The sequence below is a fragment of the Siniperca chuatsi genome, linkage group LG3 (genome assembly GCF_020085105.1).
Source record: "Siniperca chuatsi isolate FFG_IHB_CAS linkage group LG3, ASM2008510v1, whole genome shotgun sequence".
Classification (NCBI taxonomy): Eukaryota; Metazoa; Chordata; class Actinopteri; order Centrarchiformes; family Sinipercidae; genus Siniperca; species Siniperca chuatsi.
The window spans coordinates 9,163,845-9,184,963 of NC_058044.1; the positions used below are offsets into that span (position 1 = coordinate 9,163,845).

Here is a 21,119-nt window from a genome sequence, read left to right on the forward strand (position 1 = left end):
ACTTAAACTGTGCTCAGCTGTGCAGGATAATGCGGACTTCTTCAATAGTCATGTTATAAATATGTGGTGGGCTCACAGTGCCATCTAGTGGTCTCAGTTTGTTGATATTTGCAGAGTACCTCTACACCACAGTGCCAACCAGACCACAAACCCTGTATAAATAGTTCGAGCATCTATGTAATCATCTAAGATATATGTATCTAGTATCATACCTACTTGCCTGTGTAACAGGTATATACAATGGTGGAAGAAGTATTCAGATCCTGAATTGTATTGCATTATACAGAGAGGTGTTTCTATGACTTTGTCTACTCCATTTATATCAATGAGGGTAAACACCTCTCTGTATAATGCAATACAGTTCAACAATTATTGAATGACTGTTGTATTTGACTGCATTAGTTTTAGCTAGGTGTACCTAATAAACTGGGAGTGCGTAAATGAAGCACAAAATGACAATACTTAAGTAAAGTACCTTATACATTTATGCAGAGTTTAAGTACATTTTCCCACTGGCTATATATTTATGTTTCCTTATCTTTGTTTAGCTGCATGTCAATTGTATAGACAGGTTCTGGGGAACCTGTATGTCCTGAACATTTGTTTTCAGCACAGTGTGTAAGCATATTGAGAGCTACAAACTATTTGTATGTGGCAACATCCTTGACCAATAAGAGCGATTCTGATTCTTTCTGATCTAATTATACCTCATGGATGTACAGTAAAATGTAACTCACTCTCATACATATTTGTTTATTCTTTTATTGACTCAATTTTTAGGAGGTGTGCCAGTGTCTATAGAGGAGACACTGAACCTGAATTATTCATTTGCCTGCTCTCTGTTGTACTGCTGAACAGTAACACAATGTAGATAATGTTTTTAAGAGATACATCAACTAAAATATGTTTCTAATCGACAAGAACAACCCTGTATTCCCTCTTCTTACCAACAAACCAGCCATCATCACATTTCTCCATCACATCTACAATGTCGCCCTCCTTCAGCTCCAGCTCGTCCTCGTTGCGAGGCACGTAGTTGTACACAGCCTGGTACCTGTGTTAGAAAAACTGATGGTGAACTGACACCCATGCTGCAGTAACAATACTGAACAGTTACGTTACTTTTTCTGTTATGTGTATGATATGATCACCATTGCTTTTTTTCTCCTTTATCCAGTATTTTCCTTATCTGTTTGTGTTTAAATGTTATTGCAATAAAGCGAATATAACATTTGAAGTTAGACTTGGTAATATTAATTACTGCACACATATTGTATACCTTGCTAAGCTCACGATTTAGCACAAAGAGATCTTCTTTTCTTTCTAACAGCAAATCAGTGGAATAATAACAAACATCACTTACGGGTCTCCTCCACCATGGAGTGTATCCTGTACTAAACGCTGTGAGAAAGACAGAAACAGACAGACAGACAGGAAATCAAAACGTAGTATTCATGAGGCTTTTGTTTAGGGTTTGAGGATGTTGAAAGAAAGACTTGTATAAAGTCGCTTAAGACGAAAATAATACCCAGAGCTGTGACCAATTCCTTTGAAAACGATGAAAAAAAAAAAATGAATAGACAAACCACCCAAACACTCCTAAAATCAGCAGAAATACTACAATTTCTCCTTTGCTAAAGGGGAAATTACAAGTATGCATGCTATAGAACTTGTGATCAGTCATGAATGATATGGTTATTTCTAAAGATTTCCTTCCTGCACAGAGACAAGAGTACAGTCAGAGCATGGGTGAATGAAGACATGCCCCCCTACCCTTCGACCTCTAATGGACAGATAGGACCTCCGGGACAAGATGGGGCTACGAGGAGGTTTACCACCAACAACTGGATCCTGCTTAATAGGCAGAAAGACCAGAAGCAACACACTGATAATCTTAGTACAGTAACTGAGTCAGCAGCCTTCACTATGAGCTGAACACACAAGCACAAAGCCTACAAACATGCTGTAAAAAATCATCCATCAACATGCGGATGCCAATTTGAATCCTAAACACACCACAGTACAACCCAACACGAGCAACACACTAATTCAAGAATGTTCTCTGCTGTCCATAAATCATCACTATAGCACTTACATGATAGTGTACAATGTACGTATGTTAGCGTACAAATGACGAAGTAGTCTCAGCTACAGCTGCAACAAACGATTATTTTACATATCTGTTAATCTGTTGATTAATCGTTTAGTCTATAAAAAGTAAGAAAATAGCGAAAAATGCCCATCACAATATACCAGAGCCCAAGGTGACATCTTCAAATTGTATTTTTGTCCAACTAACAGTCCAATTTACAATGATGTAAAACAGAGGAAAAAAAAAATCAAATTGTCATGGCATTTTTCCTGCATAAATAGCATAAATGATTAATTAAAATGTCCTTTAATTTTCTGTCAATTGATTAGTTGACGTCAACCATAGTCTCAGCTCCACTAATGTCAATGACACAAAAATTAGAGGAGGGTATTATCACATGAATCCTTGGCATTACAAACATGATCTAAATTAACGACATCGTCTCCACATTCCAGCTTTACCTTCACCTTGGGAGACCTACATCCTGCATGGGGAACAGTGGGGGAAGAGCGTGGAGTGGCGAGGGGAGGAGAGGCGGGTTTCGGGGGAGACAGGGCGGGAAGGGGAATAGACGATTCTGAGTCGGGGCAGGATGTGACCGGATGAGAAAGACAGGGAGAGCTTGAGGGGTGAGAGACAGAGCGCTGTGAGGTAATGTTTGGAGAGGGGTGAGAGGAGTGGAGGGGAGGTGGTGAGACAGGCGGCGAGGGAGAGACTGGAGGTGGTGATGTCATGAGGTGAGGAAGGGATGGGGGCCGAGGGGAGAGGGGGGGAGGGATGGTGTTACGATCCTGCTGTTGTGACCGGGAGAAAGAAGGTGAAGACGGAGTGAAAGAAGAAGTAGAAGAAGAAGAAGAGGGATATAAGGAGGTCAGAGGTGGTGGTATGGAGTGTGAGGGGAGGCCGGGGTCAGGAAGCTGTGTCAGAGTGGAAGGAGAGACATCAGCCTATGGAGGTAATGACACACAAATCAGTTATGAAGCTGAATCACAAAAGCTAAATGCTGAGGAACTTAAGAAATCTTTTAATCCAATTTTTTTGGCAAAACATGTCTATTTTACGAAGCCTTGGAAGGGACATGGAGGAAAATATTCTACATGGATGATTATAAAAAAAGACGTACTTTTGAGTCTTATTCTAAGAAAACAATGACTTTCCAGCATAAATCCTTCAAAAACAATCAAAAAAAGTGATCACAACAAAAGTTAACTGATCAGACAACTGTGTAAGAAAAGAACTAAAGGCTGCCAAAAGCAGCATGCTGTACAATAGTAATATTTTAATACTTGAGCGTCCACGCATAATTCATCTTTGATTGTTAATGCACAAATGATATGTCAAAAAATTCTCCTCCTCACATGTACAATACTTTATCCTCACACTGGCTGTATTCGAGATCACTCCCTATTTACTATGTAGTGCACTAAATTTTCCCACTATATAGCACCCTCAAAAATTCCAACAATAGGCCTTTTTCACAGCAGACATTTTGACTTGTCACAGTAGGAAAAGCAGAGATGTTATTAATAACAATTTCTAATAACATAACATTATTGATGGCTCCATTGTGTTCAAGTGTCCCAATAAGCCAGTGTGACAGCGAGCCAGAATGCAAATACTAGGACCCTGAAACTGAAGCAACTAAATGGAATTCAACAGTTATTAAGTAGATCTATTTTTTCCAAGACAGAAATAGAAATATATAGTATATATATATATATATATATATATATATATATATATTCCCTCCATCTCCATTCCAGGGCCCTGTAGTGTTTCCAAACTCAACAGATGCAGCTCACACCATGCTCTACCTGTGGACTGAGTCTCTCATTAAAACCTTTAATGTCCTCCTCTTTGTCCTCTCTAGCTTCATCCTCTTCCTCAATGAACAACTCAGTACATCCCCTTCCTTTCACCGATGGTAGTCTCTGAGACTCTACTGGTTGCTCATTCAGAGTTTTTGACTGCTCTCTCCAAGTGATGGAAAGTGGCTCCATCGTCACCGGCTTGTGAAACTGCACCTCTAACTGAACGCTGTCTGCAGAGTCGCTGGCTGGAGTGACTGCTGGGGGTTTCACTGCTGGCTGATGGGATTCTTCTGCTCTTAGCTGAAACCTGCTCTGGGATTCATCGGTTAGCGTAGCTGGTGGGGAATCTACCGGAGACAATCTTGAAAAGTCAGCACTGTCTGTACTGGTACAACCATCCAGAATCATGGACAACAGCTCATCATACGGGTCTTTAACTTGCAGCTTGACATCAGGGATTTTACTGCTATTGTTTACTTGCATATTTGACTTGTGCCACAGAGGAACTTGTGTGGGTGATTTTATTGGCTCTGGCACTGTGCAGGACAAAACCTCTGGCTTAGAAATGTGTAAAGTTTGGGCTATTCCTTTGCCACTGTTGTGTCGCAGTGAAGAGTCAGGCAGTGAAGAGGTAAACGAGGAATGAGGAAGGGAGGGGGAGGGGGAGTGGGAGGAGGAGGTTGGGAGAAAGGCATGGCAGCTGGGGTGTGACCTAAAATGAGTCTCCCATCTTTAAAAGGAGGAGTTCTGGAAAATGTCTGGGGCGGCAAAGCGAAGCCCCTTTGTGACAGCGCAGGTGAGTGTACCTTAGGCTCCTGAGCCTTTAGGAGAGGTGCAAGGTCAGTGGGGAGAGGGGGTGGTGTGGGCGGTACAGGGGTGGTCGTGAGGGAGCGAGCAGGAGTGGACGCTGATGGGTCCAATGTGAGGGACAGCCACTCATTGGTGATAACTTGCAGGTCAGGCATTCTCAATGAGAGGTGAGGAAAGGGGAGGTCATGAGTAGTGGAGGATGGAGGTAGATGGTAGAAAGGCTCCATGAAGGTAAAGTGAAAAAGAAAGAACAGTGTAATTTATAAAACTTGAACAGAGAGTACAGTGTGTGTTTTGTGTGTGTGTGTGTTTTATGTCATTTGAGGGCTAAACAGAGCTTAAAAGCTGTGTTTACTCCCTTACGCAGATGATGTATTTACTTATTTATTTAAATATATTCACACATAATTACAATATGTTACTTTTTGAGGATGTAAAATGTTTGTTGACATTTGTGATGTTGGTTCAATTCAATTCAATTTTATATATATAGTGCCGATTCATAACAGAAGTTATCTCATTGCACTTTTCCTACAGAGCAGGTCTAAACCGTACTCTTTATAATATTAATTACAGAGACCCAACAAATCCCACCATGAGCAAGCATTTGGCGACAGTGGCAAGAAACCTTGGACAGAACCAGACTCAATGGTGGACGGCGAGGGAGGTACAATGCAAATACAACCTGGAATTTTTTTTACTTTTTCTTTTTTATTTTTTTTGGTTAATAACCAACACTTTTGTTCACAAACATAAATACCCCAAAATCATAAATCAATCAATCAATTCATTTATAAAGCAGCTCAAAGTTATTTATTGTTTTAAATTTAAAACAAACTGCCAGTTAGAAAATTTGTAACTCTACTGTATTGGTTTATTGTATTCTATTGTCATAATGTTGTATTGATACCCTACCTTGATGGGTGTAGAGCTTGGTGTCCTGTTACCAGGGTAACCATGTGGGTCTATGTGGTGGGTGGTGCTCTTGGATGGGGAACGCTTGATGATGTCAACGTATGACACAGGAAAGATGCCCTGTTTGGTTGTGTCTGGGATCTTCCCCTCATACCAGTTCTGGTCCACCTGCCTTATCACAATTACTCTCTCACCCTACACACACACACACAACACACCCAAAATATACACGAGTTTTAACTGCAATACAGCACTGTTGTAATGAACAGAAGAGCAGCTGTGTAGAATTTTTTATGGGAACATAGCATCTTCAAAATCATTAAATTAGTTGAATGGCTACTGGCGAATGGTTTTGTTTGTAGAAACTGATGATTTTCATATTTTAACTACATCTGGATGATTACTTATTTGTCTATAATTTGAAAAAATTCAAACTCAAACTCAAAACAGTATACTTCCTCAAGAAATGTTTCACCCCATAATTAATAATAAACCATTATAAACATATTACACTGTTGCAGCTATTCATTTACACACACACAATAAATAGGCTACCTTTCTGAGCGATAGCTCCACATTAGTATCAGCATTGAAGTTGTAGCGGGCTACTGCCTCTCCGATCTCTCTGACATGTGCTGGCGGAGGAGGACGAATCGGCTGCTGCTTCTCTGAGGACGGCACCTTCTGTTTATGTTTGTGCATTTATGTAAATGTGTGTGAATAGAGAGAGAAATGAGAGAGACAAATTACATCAAAGACAGAAAATGGTGCACATCTACAGTACTCACATACAGTTTCAGTTGCACACTTACTTCTACATATGACATGGGAAATATCCCAACCTGTCCGCGGTGCTCTCCTTCATACCAGTTGTTGTCTATCTGCCGGATGATGTTCACTGCATCACCCTTCTTAAATGTCAGCTCCCTGCAACACATTTATGTCATCAAAGTGCCAGCACACAGGTGTGAACATGAACTGACCACTTCAACCAGCACAGCTCATTTATGTAAACAGCATCAGCTACAGAACATCAGCCACTGAAGCGGGATGAAATAAGATCAAATACAGCAGAAATCAGCTTTATTCATGCATATATTCAAAGACTGCATAAAATAAATCAGTTAAAGCCATCCAAGTGTGGTGGTGAGATGTGACAAAGAAGTTATCTTAGAAAGCAATAGAAACTTTACGCAAGAAATGCTTAATAATCTTAAATCATATCGTTAAATGCAATGAGTCGAGATGTGTTGATATGCAGTTAGACATTCATGCTTTAAAGCTTGGCTTCCTTGTGCTTGCACTGTGCATTTACTGTACTCACTTAGCTGTTTGTGCCTTAAAATCATAAATGGCTCTCGCAGGCTGTTTCTGATGGAGGAGAGAGAAAAGAATAAGTTGTGTCATCTGTTTATGGGAGACCTAGGAGATGAGAGTGACAGAAAAAAAGCCGGCAAGCATTACCAGCCAAAAAATAAAATATTGATTTTTAATTTTGTGAGAATATTTAACTGTGCGGTGGTATTGTGAAGCTAAAGACAAAAATAATTGTCTGTTGTTTTTAAGGTGTACTTTACGTGTAAGCTAAAAACTTGTTAGGTTGTTATTTCTGAATTAATTTAAAGAAAAGAATGATGAACTATTGTACCTCTCTGTCAGGAGTAGGCCTTCTACTCTGGGGTGTGTGGCGTCCATCTATGGCAGAATAACACCTGGAGACATCCTGGTCTGTGATTAGCAGAGACATATAAAAAAGGTCACTGGGGAGTTACCATAGTAACCACAATCATGTCACATGCATGCTTACAAAAAAGTGGGAAAGTACTGAATGGTACAATGATGACGCCATTCCAATAGGTAAATGAGGGAATCAAAGCTCGGAGTCAAAAATAGGTGGTTTTATTTCCATTTCATAGGAAAAACAAGGTGACTGTGATTCCCAAAATATGACACATGCAAGCCTACAAAATAGCTGAAACATGAAACAGCCCAAAAAATATGATAAAACATGAACATACAAGTAAATGGCTTGAAGGAAAGAATGATTGTGGGATAATAAGATCAATCTGCAAAAGAGACAAATAATACAACCAAAATAAATTAGCAAATAAAAAAACAGAGAAACATTCACATTTATTTACGCCAACCAGAGTAATTTAGAGTAAATTCTCAAATATCTCTTAACCTCAACTACAGAAAAATCCAGGCCTTCATTTGAGACAATTTCTTGTTTTATAAGTATATGTGATCACATTTTAGTAATGTAAGAAGCTTCTCTGTTTTCTGAACTGCTCCTGGTTTAATTTGCTATTTCCATCAGTGCAACAACGAAGTCATGTCTTACTTACCATTCTGTTGCTCTGATTTTCTTTCTAAAATACATGTTGTTCCCCCTCACTGTTAAACTCCAATTGTCCCTACTTTGCCATTGTTTTGTTCAGCATTAATGTTTCAAATAAAAAGCCTTTGATAACTCAAAGGGCATAATCCTTATTAGCTTAACGCAGAACGAAAGAATGGCAATTATTTTAATAACAGGTTTTACTTGAGAATTTACATAGATATATTAAAAAGCACAGTGATGGATGTATTGGCTGATCAATGAGGGGAATAGGGAAACGAGCCCAGGCAATACTGGAACAGACACTGAGGTAAATGCATGTGGATGCATATTTGGAGTATGTATGCATGCATGTGTGTTTATGTAGAAAAAAAAATATGTGTAGGTATGACTGGCTACATGACAAAGTGCACATGTGCATATTTGAGGTGTGATATGTGTAATATCTCAACCTGAATAACAGAGACCATTTCCATCGCCCTGCTCCTCTCCATATTCATTATTGTTTGAGGTGTCTGAGTGGCGTCCGTAACAGGCACTGATTGGTGACTGTAGCCGTGGTGACTGTAACCGTGGTGTGGAGGGATCCCCTCTATACGAGGCATACCCAGTGGGGCTCCCATCTGGGTACAAAGATGTTGAGGAGTGACCACCAAGCCAACACCCCCTCCTCCCCCGCAATGAGGAGCTTCGTTCAGGCACATTTGGAAGCAGTTCAGCCAGTATTCTCCTCAGGATGCTATCATCAGGTGCCCTAGTTCCTCTGTGGCCTCTCTCTGTTTGAATGTGCTCATATATGTCTCTCAAGGCTGCATCTAGTGCTTCGTAAATGGCCTGTTTGGACTTGGGTCTGCTACCTCGATCTCCGCCACCACTGCTTCTTCTAGAGGTAGGTGGTGAGCCCTTTTTCCTGCGGAAAGGCACTGGGCTGACCAGAAAGGCCAGCTTGGACATCGCTTGCTGGGATTGTGAGCTCTGGATTTGGGAATGGCTGCTGCGGCTCTGCTGTGAAGGTCTCTGGTGCTCCTGGCGCGCTCGTTCTCTCTCATGGCGAAGCATGGTTGTAAAACGAGTATAAGAGGCCGGGCAGCGGCCTTTGCAGGTGCTGATGAGGTGGCGGTGTTGGTAGCCCTGGTTCTGGCCTAGACTTTGATGACCAGGGTGGTGGTGATGGTGGTGGTGATGACGAAGGTGGTGGTGGTGGAGGGTGGAAGAGCCGTACAAGCTCTCAGAGGAGGTTAGTGAGCAATGGTCAAAGTCACTCTCGCTACAAAATGAGGAGCCCTCCACCTGGATGAAGTCACTGAGGTCTGACGCAACAGCGTCTTGTTCACTGTCAGAGAAGTCTGGGTTGGCTTGTGGGCCTTGGGGAACAAGAGGACCAGGAAAGGAACGCCCACGGCCGGGTTCCGGCCCAACCCGAGGCTGGCCCTCAGGTGGGCTACGAGGTCGACGCAAGTGATCAATGGCGTGAGGTACTGTTCCACTGTTGCCATTGTTATCTTCCTCTAGTAAAGATTCAATGGAAAAACGGCGTTTTGGAAAACTGGGTGTGCCACCACCACCACTGCTGGCTCGAGATGACGAGCCACCTGGTGTGGTAGTGCCTGAAGGCATCTCACTGTCACCCAAGTTGGGCATGGATTTGGACTTCTTAATAAGGCGCTCATATTCAGAAATGCGATTTGGCACCATATCGCGTGGCACCTCCATGCCCCAAGACGGTGTCCAAGGAGAGAGGCGATGCCGATGCAGGTGAGGTTGGCGCTCTAGCTCCAGGATGCGAGCACGGACCGAGCGGATGACTTCAGATGGGATGAGCTGAGCTCGGTCAATCTGGTGCATCTTGCGATAGAGCTGGAGAAAGCCTGGAGAATCGTGTGCCCGTCGCCGGTGGAGGCGAGGCAATGAGCGAGTGGAGGTGGATCCAGTGGAACCTGAGGGATTCCCATCACAAACCAGTGACCCAGCACTTTCTGAGCGGGTGGCGTTGCACCCGCCTGAGCCAGAATGCCCATCATTGAGTAAGTCATCACAGCTGCGTGACTTGAGCTTGCCAGCAGAGGGCGGTACCTCTTCCACACTGCTCCATGTCTCAGGATCCTGGGATTTGGTCTGCCAACTGTTCTTACAACAGACAGACTGCTTGGAGGAGGAGCTGCCTTCCTGGCTGGCATCCTCATGGCAATGGACAGTGTCAGGGGGGACAGGGGGCAGATAGGGGCGCTGACAAGGACCTGGGGAGGTCAAATTGTTTGAATACATGTTGCATGTGTCCCCACCTTTCAGATGTCCAATAGAGAGCAGCGTGGTGAAAGAGAAGAAGGAGGAAAGTATGTTAAGCAGTAACAAGTAAGTACCCAGCAAAAAGGTGGAAGAGAAAGGGAGAGGGTGAAGAATTAGGAGAGAAAAGAGGGTGGGAAAAAAAGCTGATTTGATGTTTTTTCTTCAGACTTCCACCAATACCAACCAAGGAAACTTATGACCACACCAGACAGACATTATATTGTGAAAAACACAACAAATGACAACAAATCTTCTTTGATTTTTTTGGCGATGTGTTAAATACAGTACACACATTAGGCAGAGAGAAATAAATATCAAGTGAAAAGGAGATGTTTGTATGTATGTGTGTGTACCTTTGGCTCTGGAGGGTGAGGATGGTGAGGAACGAATCACAGGTTTCTTTAGGCTGCTGCTGGGTCTGTAGGCGTCCACCGGTTTAGGGGAAGTTGCAGTTGTACTCTGAGACTGAGCATTCACTTGGGAACTTGACGGCTCAGACTTCCTTCTCTTCCTGTAGTCACTGGCAGCACTGCAACACAGTCAGACATCAATGACAACTGCTTTCAGAACACTATATGATGGAAGCAGTTTGCAGAAGGTATATTTTAAGGTACTATAAATGTCTTGTGAGTACATTCAATTTACTATATTTCCTGTATCATCGGTAAAAAAACCAGTATAGACCAAAATATAATAATGAGTTTCACATCTCTAATCACCTCTGTGATCTATGTGAAAACAGTATAAAACATTTTTACTCTTTTCTAAACCTCTTAGGTTAATTAGAGGCAAATTAACTATTGCTACTGTTGGGCAAAAATCGTTTTTTTCCCAATTTTGGGGATTTTCATGTTTAACTTAGATTGAAGGTTTTCACGGTCATTTATGGACTGAGAGAATGTTACAATCCTTGGCATTATTAATGCATTTGTAAGTATATCAAAGCATCCTACAAAAAATTTGGCTATTATCCTTGTGTCCGAAAAGATGAGACAACAGAGTTACCGTATCTTCTCTTATTCAAAATGTCTAAAAACCCAATGGGCTTTCTATTAAGAACAAACAGACTCAATGTCACTTACATGCATTACATGGCCTATTCATCACATCCCATTTCTGCCCTTTCTGTTCACCGAGGAAAATGCGACTGAATAAGCAGGCCATTGGTGAAAGGGAGTAGGACCGGGGGGGGGATAGGAGGTGAAGGGCAGAATCAATAGGTTTGCTGGATTAATTTATTCTGGCTCAGTTAGTGGCAGGCAAAGCGCCTTGCCTTCAGTGACAAAAGCAAATAAAGACTAACACTTATCCTTGCAAATCATCCTTAATAGGAGACACAGGCTATTTGCACCAGAGGCGAGGCAAGATAGAGCAGTTTTGATTCTGTGCTGAATCACAACAAGGACCACTGCTGTTGAGAGGATGGGGGAGAGGGAAGGGGGTGATGCAGAGGAAAATAAAAGAAACAGAGGTTACCTTGCAGGTCTCTCTGGAGCCTTGTCAGCAGGAGCGATGTGCAGGGAACTCTGAAATAGGGCAGACAACAAAAGAGAAAAGTGAGCTCCGCAAGAACAAAGACTAGAGGCAGAGCAGCTCACAATGCAGCCTGCATGCAGTTGTTGCTGTGTCACACTCAAAACGCTCCCCCAGCGTAAGGTGCGATGAATGCTGGTTCCACATGGCACACCTGCCTGAGAAGATGCCTACCGGTGTAAACGGTGAAGAAAATTTCTGCTCTCTCCTGGGACGTGGTGTCTGGGCGATGATGGCAAAGGTGATATAGAAAGGATGTTATGAGCTGAGCTCAGGGGGCAAATGTTGCCCTGCAAAATCTGGCATGGATCAGCTGGAATGGGTCTTAGTGGTAAATAATGGTGGATACACTTCAACAGCAAAAGTCTCTGAGGAAATGCTAACCATCAAATGCAATCAGACAATAATGTAGGAAACTTAAAAAAGATATCCAGGGAATTATTTTTTTTGGAAATCAAAATCTAGATGTTCATAATGATTTTCCAAGTAAAAATATTACAACCAGCAGATGTTCATACAATGCCAAGCAAATAGAAATAGAATTTCAAAGCTATATGTTTTCACAAAGCAACATCATACTCATCTTGCGATGGATGGCTGACATGTTGACATGAGATCACACTGAATTGGTGCTACACTACATTACACTTATTTTAAGCAATTATATCACATTTTTCTTAACAATACAGATTTTGATTCCTGTGATTGGTTAGAAATTGTGAGATTAACAACACTACTAAAACATGAATGTGAGATTACCTCAATGCGCTGGCGAGTGGAGATGTCTGGATTATAATCCAGCCGTTTTTTAGGAGGCTTGAGCCCCAAGCAGCAGCAGTGTGCAGGAGGAGGAGAGGAGGAATAGGAAGAAGGTGAAAATGAGGTGAAGGAGGAGAAGCAGTGGTGACATCATGGGGAGAAACCAAAACACAAGAAACATGTGGAGAAAGTGACACCCATTAGAGAATCTGAGTAACCAGAGATGGTCTAGTTCACAAACATTGCACATGTGCTTTGCATGTACAATACACACATGTGCACACACTCAATACATACTAACACGCTTTTACTGACAAACACACAGACACACTTACACATAATACACGTTCATTCATATGCACATTCTTATGTCATCTATTCATACTTTATTCCTATGCTAATCTCAAAATAGCAACATTTAATCTACAGTATGTCAATGCTAAAATAAATTAGGCCTACAATATCAACCTTTCTACCACCCGCACATAAACACAGAAATATGCCCATGTAGAACACACACATGCATAGTGTGAGAGCAAGCTGTAAAGCAGAAAGCTGAGTGAAGCACAAGCTGCAGTGTTGTGTTTATTTGAGAATGCAATGAATTGTACTCTCAAATGCTGTGATTTAGTGCTGGTTTACAAGTACAGATAAACTATTGTTCACTCAGTCGGTCAAAACTTCTTGTGACTTGTCACCTCAATAAACACTCAAACACTGAACATACTGTGAGATTCTGTCCCAGCTGGACCAGTCAGTGCATGTAGGGAAACCATCTACACACTAAGAGCTTATTCAGTGATGTGAAACATTCAAAATATTACAGGTAGACATCTCAACACACAGCCCAACATGACTCTGGGAAGTCATGCCAGCTCCAGATGTGATATTTTCACCTGAACATTTCGAATAAGCCCAACAAATCATCACCTGATGTCATGCTGGCATGGACAGAAGCATGTCCTCATGACACTTGGAGTAATTTGATCCTAGATCTGTGGCTAGAGGCAATCCCTGCTCTGAGCCACTAGGACGTTATTAACACCTACATCCAGCAGAGGGCACTAAAGCATTTAGCTTGAAGATATGCAGAATGTTCCTCTACTAAAAGTGAAGATACAAACAAACAAACAAAACAACTAGCAGAAATGAATAAAAGATCAAATTAATAAACAGGCTAAATAAAAGGCTGATTAATTGCTGCACATTAGCATGTGCAATTGATGTTGAAGAAACTGCACTCAAATTGTTATGCAGAGCAAAAGGATAATATTTATCACTAGGAAACTCATCTATTACATATTTATCAATGTTATGATTGATTGATTGATTGATTGATTGATTGATTGATTGATTGATTGATTGACTTAAGTGCAGTTCTACCAGCCTACAAGTCAGATCATCTAAAGCACACTGCGTTTCCATCTCATTCTGTGGCAAGATGCAATAATGAACCAACTGAAATAAAAATTTCAATAGAAAAGGTTTGTGTGTGAACATTTCAGTGCCTGCTAGCCACCAGACCAAAAAACCCAGCAACGCAGAGACATAACACAGCCTGTCACAAGGGTGGGGGGAGGGTGGGGGGGTCACAGCACCCAACAAGTACCACATGCCCAAACAACTAGCCCCACCCAGTCTACTGGTGGAGACATTTAAAAAATCATGGGTGGGGTGGAGAGAGTGGGTGTATGTATGCCTATGGCAGGGTTGTGGTTGAGGTAGTAGCTATGGCCCTGACTTACCGGCCGCCCAAACTCCAGCTCGGAAAAGAACTTATACCAAGGCTCGTTCTCTAAATCTATGTCATCATAGGTCTGGGAAAGCATGACAGTGACAGAGAGAGGAGGTAGAAGAAAGACAGAAGAAAGAAGTGTGGAAAGAAGTCACACACAAAGAGAGACATGGACCTCATGGTTAGGAATGGGCAAAGGTGACACAGGGAGATGGGCACAGAATGAACCAGGATGAAGATTTAGACTGGCTCATGGGACGAAAGCTGTGATGCAAAACACATTTTCTACTGACAAATTGGAAAAAAAAGAAGAAGACATTTTTGCTTCACTACTTTAACTGGTTTGATAGTAATTCCAAAACTTTAGGGAATCCAAATTATTTGTTAGGCAACATACAGTAGTGCCATATTATCAGACAGTAATTAAACTTGTATACACTAAATAATCTAATATGCACAATCCAACTCTTGTCACCATTGGGAACCAAAGAGGCAGACAATTTCGCCACCTTGGCCCTTTTGAAATGATATTCATAAATTTCATATGCATAAAAATGAACAGGGCTGTGAATCCCATGACAGAATCACATTACCACTGCCTTACTCTAAAGCCAGAGATACACTTGCTTTTTAACCATGCGTTCGTGCAGACAACCAGCTGCGTCGTGAACGGAATTGTTCACATACATGCTTATGTACTGTGTGTGTAACAGGAGGATTACACTAGAGTGTGTGCGTATGTGCATCTTGCGAACATGTTGCGTTCATTTCTGAAGACGTGCACAACCAGATGCAGGATATATGAGGCAGTCATAATGCGTACGCGAACGCATAGTTAAAAGCAAGTATATCTCCGGCTTAAGCCATAGCACAGGTGACAGATGATGAAAATCAGCATATTACTTTGAGCATTACATATTTAACACCCAACCTCATTATCTACAGTACTAAATACAGTATGTCAGAGTGGCAGAGAAAGGCAAAATTCTCACCAGAAGAACTCATTACATTTAAGAAGAAGAGGAAGGGGCACATATTTAAGAACTGTTTGGAAAAGACATGAGGGGTTATTCACATGGGTGTATAGTAAGTTTCACTTCTACATGGTGGGAGCAGTATGGTATCACAGTCAGCCAACTGACCCAAGTGCTATATATATATATACATATATATATATATATACACAAATATACACACACACCGCTAAACTGGCCTAGCAGTTCATATTCCTATATAAGAAAATTACCGTATTTTTCCTATTTAATCCTATTTATGTGTCTTTTTATATTGCCTTTTGTTTCTTTTATATCCTGTCTTAATGCCTTTTTATGTCTTATGCAAAGAACTGTGAATTGCCTTGTTGTTGAAAGGTGCTATACAAATAAACTTGCATTGTCTTGCCGTCACACAAATCTGCAACATTCTCCCCCTGTAGTCTAAGTTATCCCCATCAGCACCCATCATGCCTAATATGTTAATGAGATGCTTTTAAAGGTGGATTTACAAATTTTCAGCGTTCAAAACCGAGATGTATCTTTCATATCGGGGCTTGTCAGCTGCCATCCAGTGTTGCCTTATTTGCTAAGTGTTATTAGCTGAAAAAAAAAAAAACTGTATATCCTCCACTTTTTTGCATGTATGCCATGTAAATCATGGGCAAATTGCCTTAAGGAAGCAGAAGTTTATCTCTGCTGATGTCACATGACGGATTATAACACCCAGCTCTTCCTTTGTATCACAGAGATATACATTTTCATATCAAATCAATCTGCAATAAACTGTCAGATGGGATGTAAGTATTTACATGCAACAAAATTAGACAGGTAAGCAAAAACAATAGTTACCACTGTGTAGCAAGTTAACCATCTACTCTTTCCAGTTGTACTGTATGTTTAAACTCCAACAAGTACAGCTTTCTCTATTTGTTTCCATTTACACACAGCGTGCACTACAGTCAAGAGGCTTATTCATTTTCAAAGAGTTTTGCTGTTATTTTAACTGTAGAGATGATGCAGTGGTTTACTACTCTGTCTGCTCCCACATGGAAATGGAGTTTTCACACCAAATGAATCCCAGCCATGAGATGTTTTGTAGGTGTTGTGGTGTCTTGCTAAAAAGAGAATTCAGCTTTGAGACAAATGAGTCACCCTGTAAAAAAGTGAAGCCTAGAGCAGAGACTGACAATCACACAAGTACTGTGCACACACAAACAAAAGAAACAGAGTGCCAGAAAAACGTTTTTGTTTGCTATGGCTCATAATTGCACAAATGGACACATCAAAACCAAACAGGATGTTTTGGGTGCTGTTTCTTACCTTGGAGAGCAGTGAAAAATGCTTCTGAACAAACATATATAAGGAATCTCAGGCAGCAGATTAGCCAGCATGATTTCACTTCTACCCTCTCCTTAGTTCTACATTCCTACATCTCCTTATTGCCTAATCAGGAACTGACTCATGCATTATTGCCCTGGGATAGCTCTCCGCAGTCATCACATTTAACATCTGCAAAACCCGCAGAAAAACCTTTTCTTTCTAATCTTTTCCCATATAACAGACTCCTCATCTATAACAAATTGTCCATTATCTTGTTCTCATCTCAGATACTTTATGCCTATTATATTTTGCCCATCCTCTACACAGTAATTATCTCTGCTGTTTGCTTTGTCATTCACCCCACACAGAGTGAACAGCCAGTACAGTCACTAGAGGATGCAGCACTGGAAACCTTCGCTTTTTAACGCCCACACTGTGTCTGATGGAAAGAAGTCCAAGCAAAAGCCCATAAAATGAAAAAAAGTCTACAAACACTAGCAAGTAAGAAAGATAAATGTGCTAGTGTTTCCTCTCTCAATTTGACCATCCAGTTGTTTTTTGTACTGGTTTTGTACTCCATCTTTGCAGTATTGTTTTACTTCATGTAGCTTAATGTTTCCTTGTTTACCTCTTCAGAAATGTACCTTTTATTTAGCTACGAAGTAAAGCAGAGCAGCAACAGAATGAATCTTTTACTGAACAATAACAAGCATAACTACAACAATAGTAACAGAAATCACTTCACTGTCACAGTATTAGAAATATTCTCCCAAGATGCCGGTGTGAAGCCAGCTAGGTTAGCAAGCATCACAACTTCTAAATGTTATAAAAAATTAATTTTACAGCCTGAGCTGATTCCAGATTGGCTTCTACAGGCCTCACAGGTTAATCAAGCATAAAGGAAGGCAGAAATGTGACGATGGCCACCAACTTTTCAGTGGATTTTAACAGGAAAATGTCAGAATTCATTATAATCAAATGAAACAACATTTTAAAATACACTCACTGGTCTTTCATGCTCCAAAATAGAGGACTTCCCAGGCTCATACTCAAAAATACTCTTGGGCTCTGCACGGTACTTTCGTGTGTCCACTTTCCTGTTGGGAGGACCCCATTCATTCCTGGTGCAAGAAAAACATAAACATAGTTTCTTAGAAAATATCCTGACACGAAGTTAGTTAATTATTCAAACATATTTCTTAGTACATATTGAAATTAATATAATTTAAGGCGGCTCAGAATTCATGTGAGCAAAAAACATTAATTCAAAAAACGGATGTAAACTATAATAATAAATACATAATCCCTCCCATATATTAGTCCATGTACATGACAGGGGGATTTCAATTTTGTTTTGATTGCTTGTACAATATTAGTGCCAGTATTTCATAACTAATAAGGTGTCATAAATGAAAGAGATAAGACAAAATCTCTTACGCGTCAGGCGAGTCTTTCTCGCGGTCACTGTCTCTGGCCCTCAGTTGGAGGAGAGATGGCATAGGTGGAGGTGGTGGGGGTACAGGGGATGGCGAAGGCTCCCGAGGCCCCAGATGCCCTCCGTTGTCTGCTGGGCTTTTGGCGAGTGGCCTGTACGTATGTGTCTGGGGGGCAGGGTGGGCCATGGTGGGGTTGGATGACAAACTGTAGTCATCTGTTAAGGACAGGACAGAGGAGACATCGGAGGGAAAAGCATTGAGGCAGAGCAAGCCAGACAGGAGGGGACAAATGGGTTGGAAAGAAATTACTTATTGTATGAAGCACAACTTTTGCTATACATAAAACATCTCTCACCATTGTTTATGACAGCATATGTTGCATTGTATGTGTCAGAATAGTCATCATCTGTAGAAGAAAGGAACAAAGACTGATTGGGATGCATGCACAGACATACTTTACGGTACAGAGGTTACACTTTAGTAGTTTTCTCCTTGGGGAGAACAGCTTGAATACAGTCAATTCCAAAGTAATTTTCAATAGTGAACATTTTTCACAGCAGAAAGAAGTATCAAAACCACCCAGGCAGCATAAACCACTTCTCCTCTGTCCTCATCCACAAACTCAGCGTGTTTCAAACAATTGTTTTTCCAATATGTCTTTTTTTGAGTTAAAGAAGTGTGATAGCAACCCACAGAAGCAGTGTATTAGTCATATTTTGATATAACTATGAGTATTTGATTCTGGCTGAATTCAAAGCTGCTGTTTTCTGCAAATGAGGATTTTAATTCTACAAAGGAGTTACCCAAAAGATAGACTTTGGTGGGGCTGCAATACTGCTTTATAAATTCAGTGAGAATATGTGAATATTCAGAGAGTCATGGGAACTCTCAAAGATGCATCATAAAGATGTTTTTAGGCACATACAATCATTAAATGTGTGTGTGTGTGTGTGTGTGTGTGCTGCAGTAGAAGAAGCTTGAGCAGTTACGAACAAACAAGCCTTGTACTGACTGTGTGATTCTGTCAAGCCCACAAAATTAGAGCAGATTTCCCAGGACAGCTCAGTGTCTATTAGAGGTTTCTCTCAATTCCTCCTCCTCTCAGACTCTCTTGCTCTCATCTAATGAGTTCTGGCTCTGAGGTTCTTTGGGTCTTTTGGTTTAACAAGAATCAACATGCACAGACACACAAAGATACACACATGCACACACGCTTGCATGCGTGACCATGATCTGCTCATAATGTCTGTAAATAATGGGACATTCAGTACAGACTTACCTGCTTTATGAACCTTGTGGATCTGTTTGAACATAGTTTTGTACCAATCCTTAGGCCTATCCACCGTCTGTGGAGAGAGAAATAATCATAAAGATTTATGTGCTGTGAAATGCAACATAAACTGGAAAGTTGAAATCAAAAAGTAGAAAGGGTTCCCACTGTTTTATAGGATATTACTGAGTAGAGAAAAACACACTCTCAGCCTCACAGATCCATATTTCACTAACAGAGAATTTAACTTGTGCTGAGACATGAATAAATTATTTATAAGATTCATTCATTGTATTTGGAGACACTCTCCATACCATGCTTTTAGGAAATGTTGATCAAGTTTGTTCAGTGAAAAAATGTAGGATAACTTAAGGATGACTAAATCTCCTTTTTTCTTATCAACGATACATAATCATGTCAAGATTTGTTTCTGATGACTTATCTTGAACACAGGGAAGTATACATAAATGCATCCAATCAAATGTGATTTGGGGCAACGAGCTAACCACATCCATCATATTAAACCAAAGTTGTCTATTAGCTTGTGGGTTGTAGTAGCTAGCAGAGCGATATCATAGTAGGATATGTGTTTGGATATCAGTTGGCAAAAACTTTGTGTACATTTCCAAAGAATGTGTCTGAGGTCTAATTTATGCATTTCTCCCTCTGCCTCCTCCTGATCTAACAATGTGGGAGAGGGAGGTGTAGGTGGAGGCCAACAGTCCTATAGCAATCCAATCAAACCTGAAGGATTTGATTTAAATCCCTCTTGTAATTATACCTTGTGTACATATCCTGTTTTGCTTAAAAAATTCTGTTTCACTGTGACTTCAAGAGAAAAACATACGTTGCATTCAATTATAGTAGTTGCATATAGTATAGTATAGTATACTAAAATAGTAGTAGTAGTATGATTTTTTGTGTTCTTTAGTCTATGACATTTTCACTGATTACTGCCACAATATCCAAACATACCCACATAGCAAGAAAAAGACATAACAGTGTTATTACTTGATAAACTACTATGGCAGTTAGTTTTGGTATGAGTGTGTATGTGCGTTAAGGTGATTGTGCCTACTTTCAGAAATCAATGTCAGCAGGTTTGGTTTCGCAGCATAGAGGATACAGAAGCCATGTTGCTACAAAACCAAAATGGGAGCTCCTGGTGCTCTGCCTGGAGAAACACTGGTATGTGTGTCTTTGTGTATACAGTATAGATCTAACAGCCACTTCAAAAAAGAGCTATCAAATGGCAGACTTAATCCTCTCTTTATTCAGTAGCGCTAAACACTGTGTCTGGACTCTGGTCAGAGAAGAGGCAGTTTGGCTCCACAGTGAAGTAGTGTGTGTGACTGAGCATGTAGCATTGGCATGGCCAAGAGATGGGCCAATTACCACTTCACTCTCCACGGTTACCAAATAAAGTGCCCACAAAAATGTTTGTCTGCTCACAACAAGGAGCATCTGTTTTTTTTTCTTTCCTACTTTTTTTTTTTCACCTTTTGTCTTTGCTTTTATTGCCTGTGTCTCATTTTTCCTGTAACTTTCTCTTGCTCACTCTATAGTTCTATTCTATAGTTCAACATGTCCGCCTTTAAATGCCGCTCTTCAAGAAATGGATAACTGAGTGAAGTGTTAATACACGAAAAGCCTCAACGGCGATAACACACAGACACAGGCTTTAGAACTGCGAGGTCCTTGCTGCTTACTTGTCAAAGACCCCGTCTGAGCTCATCTTTATAACTAGCACACAGAGGGAGAGTAAAAGAGTCACTGAGAGATAGTGAGAGCAAGAGAGCAGAAAGGGCTTAGGGTA

At 40.9% G+C, this 21,119-nt stretch overlaps 1 protein-coding gene across 22 annotated transcripts in view; it reads right to left on the reverse strand.

The window, feature by feature from the left end:
• Nucleotides 1-21,119, reverse strand: part of LOC122873309 (sorbin and SH3 domain-containing protein 2-like) — a 62,934-nt gene that overhangs the window by 1,994 nt on the left and 39,821 nt on the right. For 9 of the 22 annotated variants that reach the window (XM_044189869.1, XM_044189870.1, XM_044189883.1 and 6 more), the window contains 18 exons: nt 19,313-19,379; nt 18,389-18,439; nt 18,035-18,248; nt 17,604-17,718; nt 14,293-14,364; nt 12,548-12,604; nt 11,732-11,781; nt 10,609-10,784; nt 8,422-10,251; nt 7,277-7,356; nt 6,953-7,050; nt 6,441-6,555; nt 6,184-6,312; nt 5,629-5,823; nt 2,554-3,039; nt 1,774-1,854; nt 1,364-1,401; nt 948-1,054 (listed from right to left, as the gene is read on the reverse strand). In XM_044189869.1, the coding sequence (XP_044045804.1) occupies nt 948-1,054; nt 1,364-1,401; nt 1,774-1,854; nt 2,554-3,039; nt 5,629-5,823; nt 6,184-6,312; nt 6,441-6,555; nt 6,953-7,050; nt 7,277-7,356; nt 8,422-10,251; nt 10,609-10,784; nt 11,732-11,781; nt 12,548-12,604; nt 14,293-14,364; nt 17,604-17,718; nt 18,035-18,248; nt 18,389-18,439; nt 19,313-19,379 (3,961 nt within the window). Of the gene's footprint in view, nt 1-947; nt 1,055-1,363; nt 1,402-1,773; nt 1,855-2,553; nt 3,040-4,484; nt 4,935-5,628; nt 5,824-6,183; nt 6,313-6,440; nt 6,556-6,952; nt 7,051-7,276; nt 7,357-8,421; nt 10,252-10,608; nt 10,785-11,731; nt 11,782-12,547; nt 12,605-14,292; nt 14,365-17,603; nt 17,719-18,034; nt 18,249-18,388; nt 18,440-19,312; nt 19,380-21,119 lie in introns of those variants that run through there. The other 13 variants (XM_044189871.1, XM_044189872.1, XM_044189876.1 and 10 more) reach the window with 13 other exon arrangements.